The sequence below is a fragment of the Ceratotherium simum genome, chromosome 33, assembly GCF_057802395.1.
Source record: "Ceratotherium simum simum isolate JZ-2026a chromosome 33, ASM5780239v1, whole genome shotgun sequence".
NCBI lineage: Eukaryota > Metazoa > Chordata > Mammalia > Perissodactyla > Rhinocerotidae > Ceratotherium > Ceratotherium simum.
Window position 1 is genome coordinate 4814554 of NC_141932.1, and position 18101 is coordinate 4832654.

The 18101-nt window shown below is 58.0% G+C and overlaps 2 protein-coding genes across 2 annotated transcripts; one reads left to right on the forward strand and one right to left on the reverse strand.

Annotated features, from left to right (window-relative positions):
• The first annotated feature begins 1851 nt into the window (after positions 1 to 1851).
• On the forward strand, positions 1852 to 5144 carry ZNF784 (zinc finger protein 784). The gene is made up of 2 exons (XM_004439090.3): positions 1852 to 1960; positions 3218 to 5144. The coding sequence occupies exons 1-2, from the start codon at positions 1883 to 1885 to the stop codon at positions 4106 to 4108; spliced, it is 969 nt and encodes a 322-aa protein (XP_004439147.1). The 5' UTR covers positions 1852 to 1882; the 3' UTR covers positions 4109 to 5144.
• Positions 5145 to 7595: 2451 nt separating this feature from the next.
• On the reverse strand, positions 7596 to 17632 carry ZNF865 (zinc finger protein 865). Its single transcript, XM_087421082.1, has 2 exons — positions 17187 to 17632; positions 7596 to 10911 (listed from the first exon to the last, which is right to left on the reverse strand). Exon 2 carries the CDS (start codon positions 10882 to 10884, stop codon positions 7741 to 7743), a length of 3144 nt encoding a protein of 1047 aa, XP_087277208.1. The 5' UTR covers positions 10885 to 10911; positions 17187 to 17632; the 3' UTR covers positions 7596 to 7740.
• Positions 17633 to 18101: the final 469 nt, after the last annotated feature.

An 18101-nucleotide genomic window follows, 5' to 3' on the forward strand; every position in this document is an offset into this window, starting at 1 on the left:
ATTTTTTGGAATGAAGGGGCCCACAAAAGCACAAATGCCAGGGTCTATGGCAGCAGTGGAGACAGCGAGGGGTTAAATAACTTCCCCAAGATCTCCCAGCTAAGAAATGGCAGAATTATTATGAAGAACAATTTGGCAGTATCTACCAAGTTGACGATGGATGTGGAAGATGTTCCTCTTCTTTGATCTAGCAACTCAACTCCCAGTTACATATTTTAGGGAAAAATCCCTTTTGGGTTCAAGGAGACGTGAGCAAGAATGTTCATGGCAGTATTGTCTGTAATAACAAAAAATTGGAACCAACCCAATGTCCATCAACAGGAGAATGAATAAATGAAACACGGCATCATCGTCAGCGGGATATCACACCAGCATTGACAAGGGGTCAAGACTACAGGTATCGAGGTATACACCTGTAAAAAACAATGGTGAGAGGAAAAATGGAGAAGGTTACCCTGAAATGACATCATTTATCATAAAAGTGTGAAAATATGCAGAACAATATCACATCATTTCATATATATAGCAAAATAAGAAAGACATGCATGGGAATGATATACAGAAAATACAAAACCTAATAACTTCGGGGGAGGGAGAGAGGAGAACGGATGAGGTAAGTACACAGAGGACTTAGATTGCATCTGTAATGTATATTTTAAGTTTATTAGAGTACAGTGAGTTATTTATAGTTAATCTGAATACTTTTTGTATACAGCTAAGGTTGATAATAATATTAATAAAATACTCCCTATGTTTATCAGTTAAGACAGAATAGGTTATGCGGCAGTAACAAACAACCCAAAGCTCGGTGGCTTAACACAGCAAACGTTTATTTTAAATGCTACGTCTCCAAGGAAGATCAGCACCAGGTTCTGTTCACTGTAGATCCTCTGGAACTCAGGCTGATGGAAACTTCACTTCATCCGACAGAGCCCCAAGCACAGGACGGCAGGACTGGAACGTGGTGGACGGCTCACCGGCTCTTGCTGTGTGCTGAAGTTGACACACGTCACTTGCACTATAGTCCACTGGCCAGAGAAAAGCATATGGCCACCTCTAACTTCAAAGGAAAGTGTAATCTTATCATGTTCCCAGAGGAGGAAAAACAGTGAATTTAGGAATGATAGTAATGTTTAGGCATCTCCTACCCTGCTCTTCAACAAAAAACATTTAAAGGTGTTCCAAAGGTCTTCCATATCTCTTTCTCATTGGATTTTACAACCCTCTACAGTTTATACATGAGAAAATACATACACCGTCCAGAGAAGTGCAGTGACTTCTCCAAGGTCACACAGCCAGGCCATGGCATGAATAGGCGGACGGCTAAGCAGAGCCCAGCCCTGTCCTTGGTGCTGCCGAAAAGCCCTGTCTTGGGCTCTTTCCTCCAGAGCTGCGTTTCCCAAACGTCACACCAATCTGTGGATTTTTGCTAAATCCCATACCACCAGTGTTGCTGTTGGCTGAATATCTTTCTATAAACTGACTTAAAAATCCTTACATGCGTAAACTTTGTCTCACCACGTTATCACGAACCATGCAGAGGAGGTGACGACAAAAACGTGCAGCACGAAAACAGAACAAAGGTTATTCAACGCTGGTGAGGGTCAGTTGACTTTCAGCGCCTATACTGTAGTTGGTTAAGAAGAGAAATTCGAATTACTTCGCAGCCACCCCACCGCCACACGCAGGCTCTCTCTTTTGGGGAGCTGGCAGGTAATTGCGAAGAAAATGCATCACTTTCTCCCTGGTTGGGGGGAGGGGCTCAGCCTGCCTGGAAGCCCCGCCCCTTTCAGTGCGCCTGCGCGGTGGCTCTGACGCCAGCCTGAGCCCCGCCCCCCTCCCAGAGAGACCGCTGGCCTCGGGGGCGGGGCCTGGGCACAAGATGGCCGCCGCGCGCCCGGAGCCCCCGAGTCTGAGCTCAGCGGCCCCGGAGCCGCGATCCCCGGAGCCGCCGGACCTGGTGCGGGCGAGGAGGGGGCCTGGGCGGAGAGCTCGAGGCGGGAGGCGGTCGCAGGGCAGGGGGCGGGGCCGGGGCGGGGCTTAGGCCGGGGCGGGGGGAGGTATTTAGGACTCCGTCCCAGGGGGCGGTGCTTCTCGGGGAAGGCGAGGGGCGGGGCTTGGGGAGGAGCCTATGGGGTGTGGGGGCGGGCCCTGCGGGGGCGGGGCCTGAAGAGGGCGTTGGGTGGAACATGTGGGCCAGAGGTGGGTCCAGGGAAAGGAGTCTCAGAGATTGCATTTGTCTGTTTAGGGGGCGGAGCCTTCAGAGGGGGCGGGGCCTCCGAGAGAGATTCTGGACCTGTGAACTTGGGTAGAAAGTTGTGGAGGTGACCCTGAAAGACAAGGGCGGGGGGTTATCATGGGGCACCCACGTTGGGGTCGGGGGAGATGATTCGGCAAGGGTCTGTATGATGCATCTCAAATGCCCAAGGGAGGATTTGGGGGGAGAAATGACTGCTGCAGGTGACTTTGGAACCTCCCCAGGTTCCCCTACTGAAGACTGGAGAGTAACTGAGGACATTCATTCATTCAACAAACTTGCTGATCTCCTGCTTGGGCTCAGTAGATAGGGAGACGAACCAGACAGAGAAGGACTTTATTTTCTTGGACTTGCAGCCTAGGAAGGGAGAGAGACAATAAAGGAGATTTATTGTGTTGCATTCTATGAAGGAAATAAAAAGTGAGCTGATACAGCGGGGGTAGAGGGAGCTAAATTTAGACGAGAGCAGTCAGCTGTGTGCCGGCTTATATTTACGCAGGGGTCAGAGAGACAAGCAGGAACCAGATTATGATGGATATTATGGTGATGGTTTTGGGTTTTAAGCGCAGTTGGAGCCATGAGAGGGTTTTGAGTGGTATAATGACTTGATCTGATTTCCGTCTTCAAAACGGCATTCAGGCTGCTTTGGGGAGGTGGGTTATAAGGGAGCAGCGCTGGAACAAAGGTTTGCGTTCAGAAGGCTTTTTCAGTTGTCAAAGCGAAAAGCGATTGGCTTTTAACTGGGGTAGAGGAGAGAAATGGCTGGATCCGGGATATATTTTGGACAGGAGGGGAAGTCTTGATGGGTGAAGGCAGGATCCTGCAGGATGAAGAGCGGGATCTAGAACTTGAGGGGCCCAGTGTGCTACAGAGGAGTGGGTGTTTCCATAAGTGTGGGCGTGCTGGGGAGGCCTTGAGGCAGAGTCCACAGGCTCCTTGTTTCTTCTCCCCCTCACCCAGGTCCTGGTGCCTGATGATGGCCGCCCCACCACACCCCCGAGTGACCTCATCGAGATCCAAGTGGTGAAGGTGACAGACACCACGCTGGTACCTGAGCCCCCGGAGCCAGGTTCTCTTCACTGTGCCTTGTGCCCAGCTGCCTTCCGGCTGGTCTCCGAGCTGCTGTTCCACGAACATGGACACCTGGCGGGGGCTGAGGGCGGCGGGCAGGGTGGGGACCCCAGCCGGTGTCACGTGTGTGGCCACAGCTGTCCGGGCCCCGCCAGCCTGCGTGCCCACTACAGCCTGCACACGGGAGAGCGGCCCTACCGCTGCGCCCGCTGTCCCCGGGCCTTCAAGGCCCTGGCGCCTCTGCTGCGGCACCAGCACCGGCACGGGGTGGAGCCGGGGACCACTCAGAGGCCCTCAGAGGCGGCCGCGGCTCGGGAGCAGAGGCCGGGGGTGCCCCGGGAGAGGTCGGAGGTGGTGATGGCGGCGGCGGCGGCGGGCGCGGCGGTGGGGAAGCCGTTCGCCTGCAGGTTCTGCGCCAAGCCGTTCCGCCGCTCGTCGGACATGCGCGACCACGAGCGCGTGCACACGGGCGAGCGGCCCTACCACTGCGGCGTCTGCGGCAAGGGCTTCACGCAGTCCTCGGTGCTGAGCGGCCACGCGCGCATCCACACGGGCGAGCGCCCCTTCCGCTGCGCCCTCTGCGACCGCACTTTCAACAACTCCTCCAACTTCCGCAAGCACCAGCGCACCCACTTCCACGGGCCGGGGCCCGGGCTGGGAGACCCTGGAAGCCAGCTGGCCTCGGGGGCCGAGGGGCCAGGGAGTGGGTACGGCGCAGGAAACACCCTGGAAGAGGGATGTGGGGGGACGGTGAGGGTGAAGGTGGAGGTCGACCAGTAGGCTGGCAGAGCAGGGCCGCCGGGGCGCTAACGTGGGAAGGAGGAGGCAGACTGCAGGGGAAGCGGGGTGGGAAAAGGAGACGGAGGACAGAAGAGGGGAGACTGGAGGAGAGATGACCTAAGAGCTGAGAGAGGTGGTCATGAGCAGCTAGTGTTGGAGAGCGGAGGGAGGACTTGGTGCAGGACGCCCACAGACCCACACAGCACCTCCGTGAGACTCCGAGAAAGGCGCAGATGCCGCGCTGTGGGTGCCCAGCTAAATGCGAGGAACAAGGGCTGGATTTCATTGCCCCATTTGCCTGCTCATTGGGTTGTCCTTGTGCAAGACACAGCTTGTCTCAGCAGAGCCTGGGCCCTCCAGATGGGGAGCCAGGGTTGAGTGGAAGGGGCAGAATCAGGGTGTGCCATAGTGTCCCTGGGCCAGCCCTTCGTCTGCAGAACCCTGGACTATCTTGGGGGCCCCTAGGGTGGACCGGGATGGAACCTTTTGCCTACCTCACTGGATTGCACTGAACATGGGACGCCGACCCACCCTCAGGCAGAAGGCGTCTGCCAGGTTCTCCATAAAGAGACTCTGGATCCCATCACCTCGAAGCCTGAGGGTCCCCAAGTCATAGCCGAGAGCACTCGAGCCTCAAGGATGTAAGCCTGGCCATAAGGATCTTGACCCCAAGAGCTGCTGCCCCCCGCTCCTGTGCTGGTCCCTCCTTCACCCACCCAGACTCCTTTTCCAAGGCAAATGAAAACCCGGACAGCCAACAGCCACTTGATATCCCCCTCCTAAAGCTTTAGGCTCAGAGCCCATGGCCCCCCAGGTCTACACAGTAGCCTCAGGTTTCTCCAATTTCCTCCACTCCCAATTTGAAGCAAACGGTCTACGGCCTGGTCCCACGCTATCCCAAGGAAGGGCTGGCGGATGGCGCTGTGGTTGTGGGTGTGGAATGAGTTGAGGGACTGGTGGGGTTAAGAGGAGGACTCGGGAGCTGGAGGTCGGATGCCTCCAGTTTTATTCCTATTAAAGGACTTTGTGAAGGGTTTCTCTCTGTTGGCCTTGTGTTTGGGTTGTGTGCATTTGGTGGGTGGGGGCAGAGGGGCCACACTGTGGTCTTGCCACCAACAGTGAATTGCAGCATACCTCTCCCCAAACCTGTTTTCTTATCTTTAGAATGGGCGTGGACAGCATCTGGCTATTCAGAGATGTTATGCGGTTCGCTATGGGAGTGGGGGCCAGAGAAAGTTTGGCAAAAGGAAGGCACTCCCATGATCAGTGTGTTTATTAAGGAGGGAAAGCTTCGGATTTGCACACTTTCCTGTTTGCCCAACACCCCCCACAAGATATCCCATAGACAAGTCATAAGTGAACAGAACTCAAACAAACGTCCATGTTTCCTATCTCATTGGCATCACCACCCAAGCTAGAAAGCTGGCAGGTTCCTTAAGCCTTCATCCCTCATCCACTTATCTAATCCCTTATCAAGTTCCTGCTGTTGATCCAGTTAAATATCTTTGGAATCTGAACACTTCTTCTCATCATCACTACTCTCGTAGACCAAGCGAACAGTGGTCTCACCATCTGGATAACTGTCCAGCAGCCCAGCCTCCAGGGCCTGCCCTCTTCATTCCCCATACCGCAGCCACATGGATCTTTCAAAAATGGATCCCGGGCTTGTCACCAACCCACAGCTCCTTGTGGCTTTGAGAAGACACAAATCCCTGTAGGATCTGCGTGGCAATGGAAATCAGTGAGGAAGGTGGCCGGGTTCAAGGGGAAAATACCAACATGGGCGAAGTGAAATATGGCACGTGGGCTCAGTGTTGGGATTCGAAGAGTGGTGGGAATTGGCAGACTGGAAAGTGTGTGCCCCGCCTGAAGAGGGAAAAGGCTGCTCAGTTCCGGGCAGATGCAAACTGTGTTGCTAGATCTTCCAAATTTGTCAGAAGTTGCATTAGTTCATATTATGTAAAATCTTGTGATTATCAAATGTTGGCAACTAAATCAAACTTTATTTTTTTTAAATGCACGGGTTAAACAAAACGTGTCAGTGGTTTGGGTCCAGCCTGGCAGCTGCCAGCTTCCAGCCTCTGGCCTATGCGACCATCCAGGCTCCTCCATTTGGAATTCAAGGCCCTTCAGGATCCAGCCTCCCACACCCCACCACTCCAGCCATACCAATCTATCTGAAACTCTGGAAGAGCTAGGTTTGGTCAGACTCACCAAACCCTCCACCTGAAATCCTCTGCCCACTTTACCTGGTAAGCCCCATGGCTTTGCATCATCGTTCAGGCATAACTCCTCCTCCGGGAGGCTTGTTTGCCCCCCAGTCTGATCAGGTGACTCCTCAGTGCTCTCACGTCTTTTAGCGTGCAGTGCTCCACATCCCCGGGACTTTTGAGCCCCGGGGCCCTGGCACGAGGTCTGTCTCACGCTGGGTCTTCAGCGTCAGAGCATGGTGGCCACACTGGGTTGCCGCCCTCTTGGGGGTCAAACAGGACTCACCCAGGCAGTGCCCCCTGAACGGGCTCTGCCTTCAAGTGTCAGCGTGGAGACAGCCTGGGACCACAGTCCTGGTTCCACTATGGATTTGCTAGGTGTCCTCGGGGCCTCTGTCTTCTCCAGGATCCCAGCCTCCTCCTCTGACAAATGGAATAACTAAACACATGTCGCAGGGCATATAGCTCACTATATTTTGAAGCTCTCCCAAATCATCCTGGAGGCACAGGTGCTATGAGCGAGCTTTATCATAAATACGAGTCCACCCATGGCTGCCCCGCAGCAGTGGTTCACCAGGAGTTCTCTTCCATCTCTCGAGGACCAGAAGCATGTCTAATTCATGTTTCCCCAGTGTCCAGCTTCAGGAAAAGGGGCCGAGTGAACAAATGCTGAAAGCATCTTGAAGGGAAAGGAGTCCAGGCACGTCGTCAGTTCCTGAGAACAGACTTACCTGTCTTGTTCATGCCCCATTTGCCCAACTCGCAGACTTTAAAGCTTGGCTGTGGTAAATCCTCAATAAATACCCCGTGAACGAGGAAAAGCAGAGAGCCTGAGGGTGAGGCAGAGGGGGCCAGGGAATCAAAATTCCTGGGAGGCAAGTTCTCAACCTTCCTTTTGCCAGCACTTAATCCCCTTTCCCTGGGATGCAAGAAAGGACTCCAGCGGCCCAGTGATAAGATTTATTATTCTCCACTCTGTAGAAGCCTCGTCTGCCACCCCGCCCCCCACCCCCACAATCCAAAAGAGCACCCAGTCCCCCCTTGACCCTCCCAACTCCGCTCATATTCCACTGTCCCGCCAGAGCCCAGAAGAACAGGGAGGGGCAGTTCAGACCCATCTCCACCGAGGCTTATGGGGGACAGAATGCCACGGGGGCGGGGGGCCGATGAGGGTTACAACACGGGGTTGGACAGAGGATCAAGTTCAGTGTCTGGTGGGATGAGAGGAGGGCCAGAGAGGTCCCGGATGGGAGTGATTCAGTCTTGAGTTTGTACGGCATGGGCCTTGAAGGAGGCTAGTCTGTCTGAAGGTCTGAAGGATGAATGGGACAACAGCAAGGAGGGGGAGGAGTCTGATAGGCCGGGGACGGGCCAGTCCGGAAGGGGACATCTGACTGGAGTGGCAGACGGGAAACCCTGTGGTCAGGCATCCTTCCCGGCCAAGGTGCCTGCCCCTGTTCCCGGCCCCCCCAGGCCCTCGGCCTTGTGGGCCAGGCGGTGTTTCTTGAGGCCGTAGGTGTTGGCGAAGCCCTCGCCGCAGGAGGAGCAGCGGAAGGGCCGGCCGCCCTGGTGGGCCGCCAGGTGCTTGCGGAAGTAGCCGGGATCCTTGAAGGCCTTGAGGCAGGCGGGACAGCGGAGCTCGGGCCGCGGCGGCTCGTGGGCGCGCTGGTGGCGCAGCACGGAGCTCAGGTAGAAGAAGCCCTTGCCGCAGTGCTCGCAGCGGTAGGCGCGCTCGCCCAGGTGCAGCCGCTGGTGCTCCAGCAGGTTGGAGCGGTAGCGGAAGGTCTTGCCGCAGGCGCCGCAGCGCTGGGGCCGGGCCACCGCATGCAGCCGCCGGTGCTCCGCCAGGCTGGACGACTGCGCGAAGCGCTTGGCGCACACGCCGCACTTGAAGGCCCGCTCGCCCGTGTGCACCACGCGGTGCTGCCGCAGGTACCAGGAGCGCAGGAAGCCTCGGCCGCACACGCCGCACCGGTAGGGCCGCTGCTCCGTGTGGCAGCGCTGGTGGCGCATCAGCAGGGCCGCCTCCCAGAAGCGCTTGCCGCACACCGGGCAGCGGAAGCCGCGCTTCTGCCGGTGGCTGCGGCGGTGCAGCAGCAGGTCATAGGCGCCCGCGAAGCTCTGGCCGCAGAGACCGCAGCCCAGGGTCCGCCGCACCAGGTGCACGTATTTGTGGGTCACCAGGCCCAGGAAGTGCTTGAAGCTCTGGCCGCACGTGGCGCAGCTGAAGCGCTCCGGGCCCGAGCTGGCACCCCCACCGCCCCCGGCCGCCGCCGCCCCGCTGGCGTCATCGCCCCCAGACACCCCAGCCAGCGCCGCCACGGCCGCCCCCACCTCTCCCGCCAGCCCGTTGTCCAGCACACTGGCCGCATCCGTGCTGCCGGAGCCATCCGGGGGCTGCGGGCCGCCGGGCGCAGGCGGGAGCAGGCGCTCCGGGGCCGCCTGGTGGACCAGCTTGTGCCACATGAGGTTCTCGATGAAGCCAAACGTCTTGCCGCAGGCATCGCAGCCGTAGGGCTTCTCCGCCATGTGGGCCTCCTTGTGGCTCATGACGTGGAAGAGATCCGGGAAGTGCTCGCCACAGTCCGAGCAAGCGTAGCTCAGTCCGTCGGCGGCCCCCGCGGACGTGGCCGAGCCGCCCGGGCCGCAGGTCCCCGGCGCGCCCTGGGTGGCCGGGAGGCCGGCGGCCCCGGCCAGGGCGCAGGGCAACTGCAGCCGGTGCACCTGGCGGTGGCGGGTGAGGCTCTGCGGGTAGCCGAAGACCTTGCCACAGAGCTCGCACTTGTAGGGGCGCTCGCGCGTGTGCACCACGTGGTGTTTGCTCAGGTGGAAGGACTCCCGGAAGCGCTTCCCGCACACCGGGCACTGGTGGGGCTTCTCGCCGGTGTGGATGCGCTCATGGCGCTTCAGGGTCTCCCGGCGCCCAAAGCCACGCCCGCAGATGCCGCAGCAGAACGTCTTTCCGGGGACGCTGGCACCGGAGCCCCCCGACCCGCTGGTCCCGGCCCCGCCGAGCAGCAGCGGGTGGGCCCCCAGGAGGGGGACGGGCACGGCGCCATACACCACGGCCGCCGCGGCGGCCGCCGCCTTCTCGCTGTCCGTGGCGGGAGGGTCAGGGGGCAGGAGATAGGGGCCCGGGGGGAAGGTGGGCGGGGGCTGCGGCACGGAGGCCACCCCGTCCTTCGGCGCGTCGGGGGCGGCAGGCGGGGCGTGGGCGGCCTTGTGCCGGAGCAGGCTCTGGGGCGCCGAGTAGGACTTGCCGCACAGGTCGCAGGGGTACACGGGCCGGGGCCCCGCCGCGCCCGCCGCCGCGTGGGCCGCCTGGTGCTTGAGGAGGTAGGCGGCGTCGCGGAAGGCCTTCCCGCAGATGCCGCAGGGCAGGCGCAGCAGGTCGGCCGAGTGCGTCTTCACGTGCCGCTTGAGGCTCTCCCTGCGGTTGAAGCTCTTGCTGCACACGGAGCACGAGAAGGGCTTCTCGCCCGTGTGGATGATCTGGTGCTGGTGTAGGTGGCTGGGCTTCTTGAAGACCTTCCAGCAAAGCGGGCAGGCAAAGGGGCCCTCGCCGCCCCCCGCCGCCGGAGGGGGCGCCCCCACACCCGCGGGGGCGGCGGGGGCCGAGTTCCCGTCCGTGGAGGAGGCGGCGGGCGCGGCGGGCGTGACCGGAGGGCCCGAGGACGCTGGCGGCGGGCGGCGCGCTATCGCGGGCGCGGGGAGCCCCAGCGGCGGGAGGGGCGCGCCCGGCTGCGGCGGGCCCCCGGCGGCGGGCGGCACGTCCTTGTGGCAGCGGCGGTGGCGGATGAGGCTGGAGACGTGGTTGTAGGTGCGGCCGCAGACGCCGCACTCGTAGGGCCTCTCCCCCGAGTGCACCAGCATGTGCTGGACCAGGTGCGAGGACTGCTTGAAGGACTTCTGGCACACGCCGCACGGGAAGCGCCGCTCCATCAGGTACTTCAGCCTCCGGAAGTAGCCCTTGTCGTCCTTGCTGGGGTCGCAGGCCGCCCCCGCGGCGGGTCCCGGGGGCGTCTGCGAGGGGGCGGGCAGCGGCCCGGGGGTCCCCGCAGGAGCGGCCAGCCCCGGCGTCGCCCCCGACCCGGACGCGGGCCCTCCGCGTTTCAGGTTCCCAAACAGGTGCTGGTGTCCCGAGAGGTCGACGATGCCCCACTGCGGGGCGGGGAAGGCGGCGTCAAAGAGGGGGGGCGGCGGCGCCCCGAAGGCGGGCGGCAGGGGCGGGTCGGGCTTCTTGGCTTGGGAGGAGGAGGACGACGACGACGAGGAGGACGAGGAGGACGAGGACGGCGCCTCCGCCTTGGGCTTGAAGGTGGCCTGGGGCGGGTAGTCGTACTGCGGCGGCGGCTGCGGCGGCGGCTGCGGCGGGGGCCCCGGGGTGCAGGGCAGGGCCGCCACCGCCTTGGCGTGCTCCCCGTAGAGCTCCATGGGCTCGAAACGCTGGTGGTTGAGGAACTCCAGGAAGTCGAAGGGGTAGCTCTGGAAGTGCACCCCGTCCTCGCCCCCTAGGCCGCTGCTCCCGCCGCCCCCGGCGCCGCTGCCCGCTGGGTTCGCCTCCATCTCGGGCGGTGTGGGAGACGGGAGACCCTGCGGAGAAGAGGACAGGGCTCAGGACACGGGACCGCCGGGTGTCCCCGCCAGGAAGGGGCTGTGTGCGCTGGAGCCCCCTTCCCCACCTTCCAGCCTCGCTGGTCTCCCTCTGGCCTCCCGGCCCGGAGAACAGTACCCCCCCCACCCCAGCTCCGCGCCCCACAGACCTCTCCTCCTCGGCCCTCACCTCCTCTGTGTCCTCACTGCTCCTCATCTCCCTTCTGTCTCTTGGAGTCCCTCCATCTCTCCCATTTCTTCCGGGGTCCTCACACTCCTCTCTATCCATCCCCCACCCTCTATGCCTGCCTGCAGGCCCTCCTTCTCCGACTCGGATAGTCCCAGCACCACAGTCTCTGCTCTCAGTGCTGTTTGCAAATTCTCTCAGGCCTGTGCGTCCTTGCACCCCCCTCCCAACACACACACAGACACACACCAGCCCTCTGTTCTCCATCTCCTCAGGTTTTGCCTCTGTCGAATGGTAATAATAGTTTCTGTCAGAGTGGTTACAAGGGTGGCCTCTGGAACCAGAATGCCAGATTGGAATCTAAGCTGTGTGACCACAGGCAGTTCCTGAATCTCTCTGTGCCTCGATTTCCTCATCCTCACGGGGCTGCTATCTGTGTAAGGCTCTTCAGTGCTTCCTGGTCCTCTGTAAACACTAGGTAGGTGGAAAGCATTCTCCTGTCACCACTGGTAGGGGGAAGTCAGGACCAACCAAGGGAAGTGGGATAAAGTCAGTGTGGGGGAGGGGCACGTCCTTTTACTACAGGTGGGAAGGAGACCTGCTAGCTTGTGAGAAGCAAGTTACAGCAGGGGGGCTGGCACTTCGAGAAGGCGCCTGACACAGTGGAAAACATGGGGCCCAGGGCGAGGCAGACCTAGGTTCAAGCCCCATCTCCTCCCTGATCCACACGTGCCATTTCTAAAAGGGGGCGGTAACCCCAAGACTGTGGGAGGATTTAAGGCGGCTGACAGGATGACAAAGCTCATTCAGTCTCCTTCAGTGATGTCACACCTGGGCAGAGCCTGAGGCAGATGCTCAGGGAACACGGGTTCCTGTCCTCACCCGTGGGGGCTCTTCCTGCCCCCTCTGAGATGGTGGTCATTCTCTGGGCACCTCCTTTACAGCTCTTTCCATCCCAGATGACAGCTTTCTACACCTACCCCCACCTCACACCCTGGAACCTAGGCTCCTGCAAGGGGTCTCTGAGCCTCAGACCCACCCAGGGGCCTTGGGTCACGTCTCCACTGAGTCGGTGGAGGGTCTGTGGGAGAAGGGCCCCCGAGGTCCAGCATGCTTCCTGGCCATCATCCCTCCCCCAGGGGCCTGGCTCTGCGCCCAGCCCACTGTAGGGGTCAGTGGGCCCACCAAGGCCAGGGCCCGTCAGCCCCCATCCGCCCCCTGGCTCTCTCCCCCCAGAGGTGTAAGGTGAGTGTCTCCTCCAGCCCTGCCTGGAGGGTGATATTTTTAGCCACCAGCTCTGGGTGTTCTTGGATGAGACTCAATGTCCCATGCCCTTCACACCCCCTCTAGTTAATCTGATCTCCGGAAGGAGCAAAGGCGTGGCTGGGGTGGTGGTGGAACCTCAGACCTGGAGACAGCGCTGGAGGGGACTGGGGGACGGAAGAAAGCACAGGGAGGAGGGGACCGATGAGGGTGCCACGGCAGAGGGGAGGGAAGGTGTCTGCGGAAAGAAGCCGCTGGCCTGGCTCGTCTCCATTAGAGCCCATAGTAATGACAGCCTCTGTGGACTGGGCATTTCCTGCAGGCCAGCTACCATTCTAGCACGTCACAGGTACTTGCTCACTGAATCCCCACCACCACTCTATTAGACTACGACATAGGGACTCTTGTTATCCCCACTTGACAAATGAGAAAATGGAGGCACAGAGAGGTCAAGTGACTTGCCCAAGGTCACAGAGCAAGTCTGTGGTTCGACCCACCCTTACCCCTCACAGGGCTGTTTTACCAGGGTTGTTCCCTGAGGTGGAGGAAGGTGGAGGTGGAACTGTGGGGGTAGGAGCCTTAAGTGGGGGTGCTCTTTGGGTTATGAGGGGCATTTATACATGGGGCTGGTGGGAGGGGAAGGGGATTACTGTCCTGAGCAGACAGAGCAGTGACATGGTGAGACTGTGCCCTCTGCCTGGAACGTTCTTCCCCAGATCACAAGGCTCCCTCCAATGCCTCCTTTAGGTCTCTGCTCAGATGTCACCTCCAAGAGAAGTGACACCCCCCACCCCATCACTCACTAGCTCTCATCCTGCTGCATTTTTCATCAGGGTCATTGCCACCGACTCACTGTGTATATTTCTTTTGCTGTGTGTTTACTGTCTGACCTCCTCACCTAAGAGAATGAGGATCTAGCCTGTCTTTTTTTTTTTATTTATTTATTTATTTATTTATTTATTTATTTATCCCCCAAAGCTCCAGCAGATAGTTGTATGTCATTGCTGCACATCCTTCTAGTTGCTGTATGTGGGAGGTGGCCTCAGCATGGCCGGAGAAGTGGTGCGTCGGTGCGTGCCCAGGATCCGAACCTGGGCCGCCAGCAGCAGAGCATGTGCACTTAACCGCTAAGCCACGGGGCCGGCCCAAGCCTGTCTTGTTCACTACTGTGTCCCCAGCACCTAGCCTGGCACGGTGCGGGTGCTCCATAAATATTTGCTGGTATGTGGGAATTAAACAACACCCACCTAAGTCACCAATGGATCCACGAAAAAATCACAAGGGAAATTAGATGAACAAAAACGGAAACGCAACATACCAACTTAGGAGATGCAGCTAAAGTAGTGCTCAGAGGTAAATTTATAGCTGTAAATGCTATGTGTATAAATAATTGTTGAATGAGTGAAGGGATGAGACTAAGCTGACCAGAACTCCTCGGGGGGGGGGGGGGACATTTAGCAGAGATGAAGCTGACATGAGGGAGCAGGGTCCCCAGGAGAAGGAATTCTGGGGGCAGTGATGTTACGAGGAGGGCCCTGAGGGCAGGGTGAGCAGACACTGAAGGGCTGCCACTGAGAGAGAAGCAGGGAATTGATCAGGCTCACGATTATTTCCACTGGGAAATAAGAGACATTTCTTCTTTCAGGGCACCCAGGCCTTAATTGGTGTCTTTCCAAGGGGAGATGTGTCACAGGAGGGTTTCATGCAGAGAAGCATGATGGGGGGAACCTCTCCCAAGGGGCAGGAGTCCCTCAGCAACCACAGCCATAATTCTAACAGCTCGTGTTTACTGTTCGACCAGTTTCATATGTACCATTGCCCTGATGCCTCACAATAGTCGTGGACCATTATTGGTCCCATTTTATAAGTGGGGAAACTGAGGAGAAGGGGCGGGTCTTTTCCCCAAGGTCATGTAGCCAGTAAAGGGGAAAGCAGGCATTGGATTCCAGGTCTCTGATGCCAGGACCTGAGGGCCATTTCACTGCAACAAAGATGCCTTGTGATGAAATTCTGGTCTGTTAATGACAGTAACATATAGTAACACATAACACTGAATGAGTGCTTTCTACGTGCCAAGTACCCTTCTAAATCCTTTATGTGTGTTCACTCAATGAATCTTCCCAATAACCCTAGAAGATGGTTATGATTATCAACCTTGTTTTACAGAAGAGGAGACTCAGGGCCAGAGGAGGAAATTAATCTCCTAAACTCATACTACTGACAAGTGGCAGATCCAGGATTTGAAGGCAGGTGGTGGGGCTCCAGAGTCCATGCTGTTACCTCCCTTTCAATATGTCTCCAAAATAAAGGAAGGACCCACTCCACCTTATACTGGAAATATACTTTGCCCCACCCACTTCCCTGCCACCCAACTCCAGGCCTAGCCACAGGCATTTATTGAACGCTCACAGGGGCTGTACTATGTGCCTTATATGGCTTGTGGCACTCAAACTTCCCAACAGATTCATTAGATAATTTATACATAGGACGACTAACGCCAAACCCTGTCCCTCCTCTGCTCAAAACCCTGCGGTGACTCCATCTCACTCTAAGTCAAAGTCCTTATAATGACCAACACAGCCCCCATGGCCTCCTGGCTGCTCCTCCAATATGCCAGCTCCATTCCTGTCCCAGGGCCTTTGCACTGGCCATTGCTTCTGCCTGGAATGCTCTGACTCCCACGTATACACCTCTCTCACTCCCTCACCTCCTTCACGTCTTTGCTCAAATGCCGTCTGCTCAGTGAGGCTCTCCATGACCACTGTAACCTGTCACCCACACCCACACTCCTGCCTCAGTACTCTCCTTTCCAGACAGCATCATCTTTAAACCATATATTCTGCTTGTTTGTCTTATTGGTGGTGGCCTCCCCTCTAGAAGGTGGGCTCTGTGCACGCAAGAATTTTATCTGTTCTGTTCACTGCTCCATCCCCAGGACCTAGACAGTGCGTGTCTCCAAAAATATTTGTGAAATAAATGAATGAATGAGGCTAGGAAAAGAGGGCATGGTTGGCTCAGAGAGATAAACACTAGTGGACTCCAGGCCCCATCCCCTTAACCATTTCCCTCTTGGGGGAGAGGAGCTGTTAAGACAGCCCCGTGGTGGCCCACAGTTGTCCAGAAGGAGGGAGAGTTACACACAGGTGTAACTTTTTGGTGCGAGACTTTCTGGGGGGACAAGATGACAATAGGAATCTCTTGAAAGAGGCCTTCCTGCCACCCTCTCTGACACTGCAGCCCCTATAACTCTGTACCCTTATCCTGCTGTATTTTCTTCACACATACACACATATTTTGTTTTTTAACTGTCTGCCCCATGAACTAGCATATGCACTCCACGAGGACAGGGGTTCTTGTCTATTTTGTTCTCTGCTGCATCCCCAGTGTAGGAGGTGCTCATTAAACAGCTGTTGAACAGTGAATGAATGAACAAATGAAAAAAATTCTCGGCTTGGTAAAGCTGACAAAGGCCAGATAATTGATCAAAATGCCCTCCCCTCCAAGGTCCTATGAGCAAACTCTCTCCCTTCGTTCTTCCCTTCAATTCCTCCACTCTGACCTCACAGGCCTCCCCTGTCACTCCTCTATGCACCATGATCATGGCCACCTCAGGGCCTTTGCACTTGCTATTCCTTCTGCCTGGAACAGTTCACCCAGATCTCTGCATGTTAATTCAGGTTTCGTCTCTGAAGTCACTCATCAGGCTCCCGGAGAACCCAGAAGACAGCATTTATCTTGTTTATTTATTTAATTGTTTTTGATCTGTCTCCTCAATGAGACTGTAAAACCCTACAAGATGGAAGAGTGTGTGCCTCTCTCTCCTTCTCAACTGTATGCCCTGAACTAGGTTCAGTGAAGAACGAACAAATGAATGAATGCCCAGGGGAAAAAGAGGTCATGCCCTAGTGAAGCTAGGGGTGTTCTCTAGGATGTCCAGGAGGATGGAGTGAGAGCTGGGTAAGAAGTGTGAGGTCAGGACGAGAGGTGTTATTGAGGGGAGGGGGCGCATTCTGAGAGGGACAGCCTCACTGTGGGGCACTGTTCTGTGGGAGAAGGACTGAAGACAGGAGCTGACCTGGATGAGGGTGCGGTGGGAGGCGGGGCAGAAGTATTCCGTGGGAGCCTGAGGCTAGACAGGCAGCTATTTCTACCTGAAGAGCGAGAGGATGTGGGTGTGAGAGCAGAACTCTAGAGGGAGCTGTTCTATGGGGAGGGTCGGGGCGGGGGGTGGCTGCAAGGGGTATTCTCAAGGGGAATTACTGAGGGGCTGCAGAAGGAAAACAGGGCATTGTTGGCCGCTGACCAGAATAGAAAGTATTTTTACACCAAGGCAGGGAGTGTTCTGGGGAGGGGAGTGGTTAGGAGCTTTAGGGAACTGTTGTGTGTGGACAGAGATAATGGGGGGCAGTTGCACTAATGAACAATTTTTGGAGGCAACCTATAGGGGATACTAACGGAGGGTTCACGGGTAGCTGCCCTGCAGGGGAGGCAGGCAATGCTGGTGGCATGTTGGGGGCTGTCCTGAAGGAAGCAATGATGGAGGGCTATATAGAAGGGATCCTATGAGAATGCATTTGTGGGGGGCCTTGGCAGCAGTTTAGGGGATCGCCACGAATGAGGGCGTTTTGGCAGCCATCCTACATAGGGGCGTTGATGGGGAAATATCTGGAGCGGTCTTACGGGGGAGCAGTGATCTGGGGCCCACCTGGCGAGGGCCCGGCGGGAGAGGCACTGATGGGGACGTTCTGGGGACCAGAGCGGGCCAGGGCGGGGCCCCCCGCCCTCGCTGCCCCCGGGCCCCCGGGCCACGCGCCCCGTCACTCACCGGCGCCGGGGTCTCCGCCGGGAGGAGGCCGAGGAGGCGGAGGAGGCGCCGCCGCTCGGGGGAGACCCGAGGGCCCGACCGGAAGTGCCGCCCCCTCCCCCTCCCCGGCAGCCCCGCGCCGCCCGCCTGCCGGCCCGCCCGGAAGCGGAAGTCGCGCCCGTCTCCGAGGCGCCGGCGTGGAGGAGCGGAAACAGGAGGCGGCGGCGGCGACGGGCAAGGGGAAGTGCGCCTGCGCACTGGCTCGGGGACGCGGGCGGGGAGAGCCCAGGCCGCTTCCGGTGAGCGAGCTGAGAAAGGTGCGCCTGCGCTCTGAGCGCCCGCCTCTTCTAAGGGCACCGCCCACACGCTCCGGACATCCAGTTAAGCCACGCCCCTCGCGTAAATCTGCACTTAGGCCCCGCCCTCAGTTCTGAAGCACGCACATTTCAGAGCTTAATTATGAGCCCCGCCTATCGCCTCAAAATCCGGCCTCCTCGCCCCAGCCCCATGAAGTTTCTCGTGTTCTTCCACGCCTCCAAGCGCCTACTCTCTAGAACTCCACCTCCCTCCTAAGCCCCGCTCTCAGCCACGCCTCTTTAGGCCCCGCCCCTCAGCTTGTTAGGCTAACCACGCCCCTGCGTTTAAGCCCCACCCCTTCCGCCCATACCATTTAAGCTCCACCTCTCTCACAACTTCTACGCGATAATTCTGCCTCGCACCTCTAAAGCATTCCCTTAAGTCGCCGGTTCTCAAAGTATAGTTCAGAGGCCAGCAGCAGCAGCACCCAGGAAATTGTGAGAAATGGAAATTCTCAGGCCCCCTGCCCCAGACCTTCTGAACCAGAAATCCCAAGGGTAGGGCCTAGGGATCTGTGTTTTAAAAGTACCCTTCAGGGGATTCTGATGCAGGCTGAAGTTAGAACCACAGCTCTAACAC

Excerpts from the sequence above, each read along its gene's own strand:
- ZNF784 (XM_004439090.3), top strand. The coding sequence starts at position 1,883 with ATGGCCGCCGCGCGCCCGGAGCCCCCGAGTCTGAGCTCAGCGGCCCCG. Across the intron at positions 1,961-3,217 it reads CCCCGGAGCCGCCGGACCTG|GTCCTGGTGCCTGATGATGG; the intron begins GTGCGGGCGAGG and ends CCCCTCACCCAG.
- ZNF865 (XM_087421082.1), bottom strand. The coding sequence starts at position 10,884 with ATGGAGGCGAACCCAGCGGGCAGCGGCGCCGGGGGCGGCGGGAGCAGC.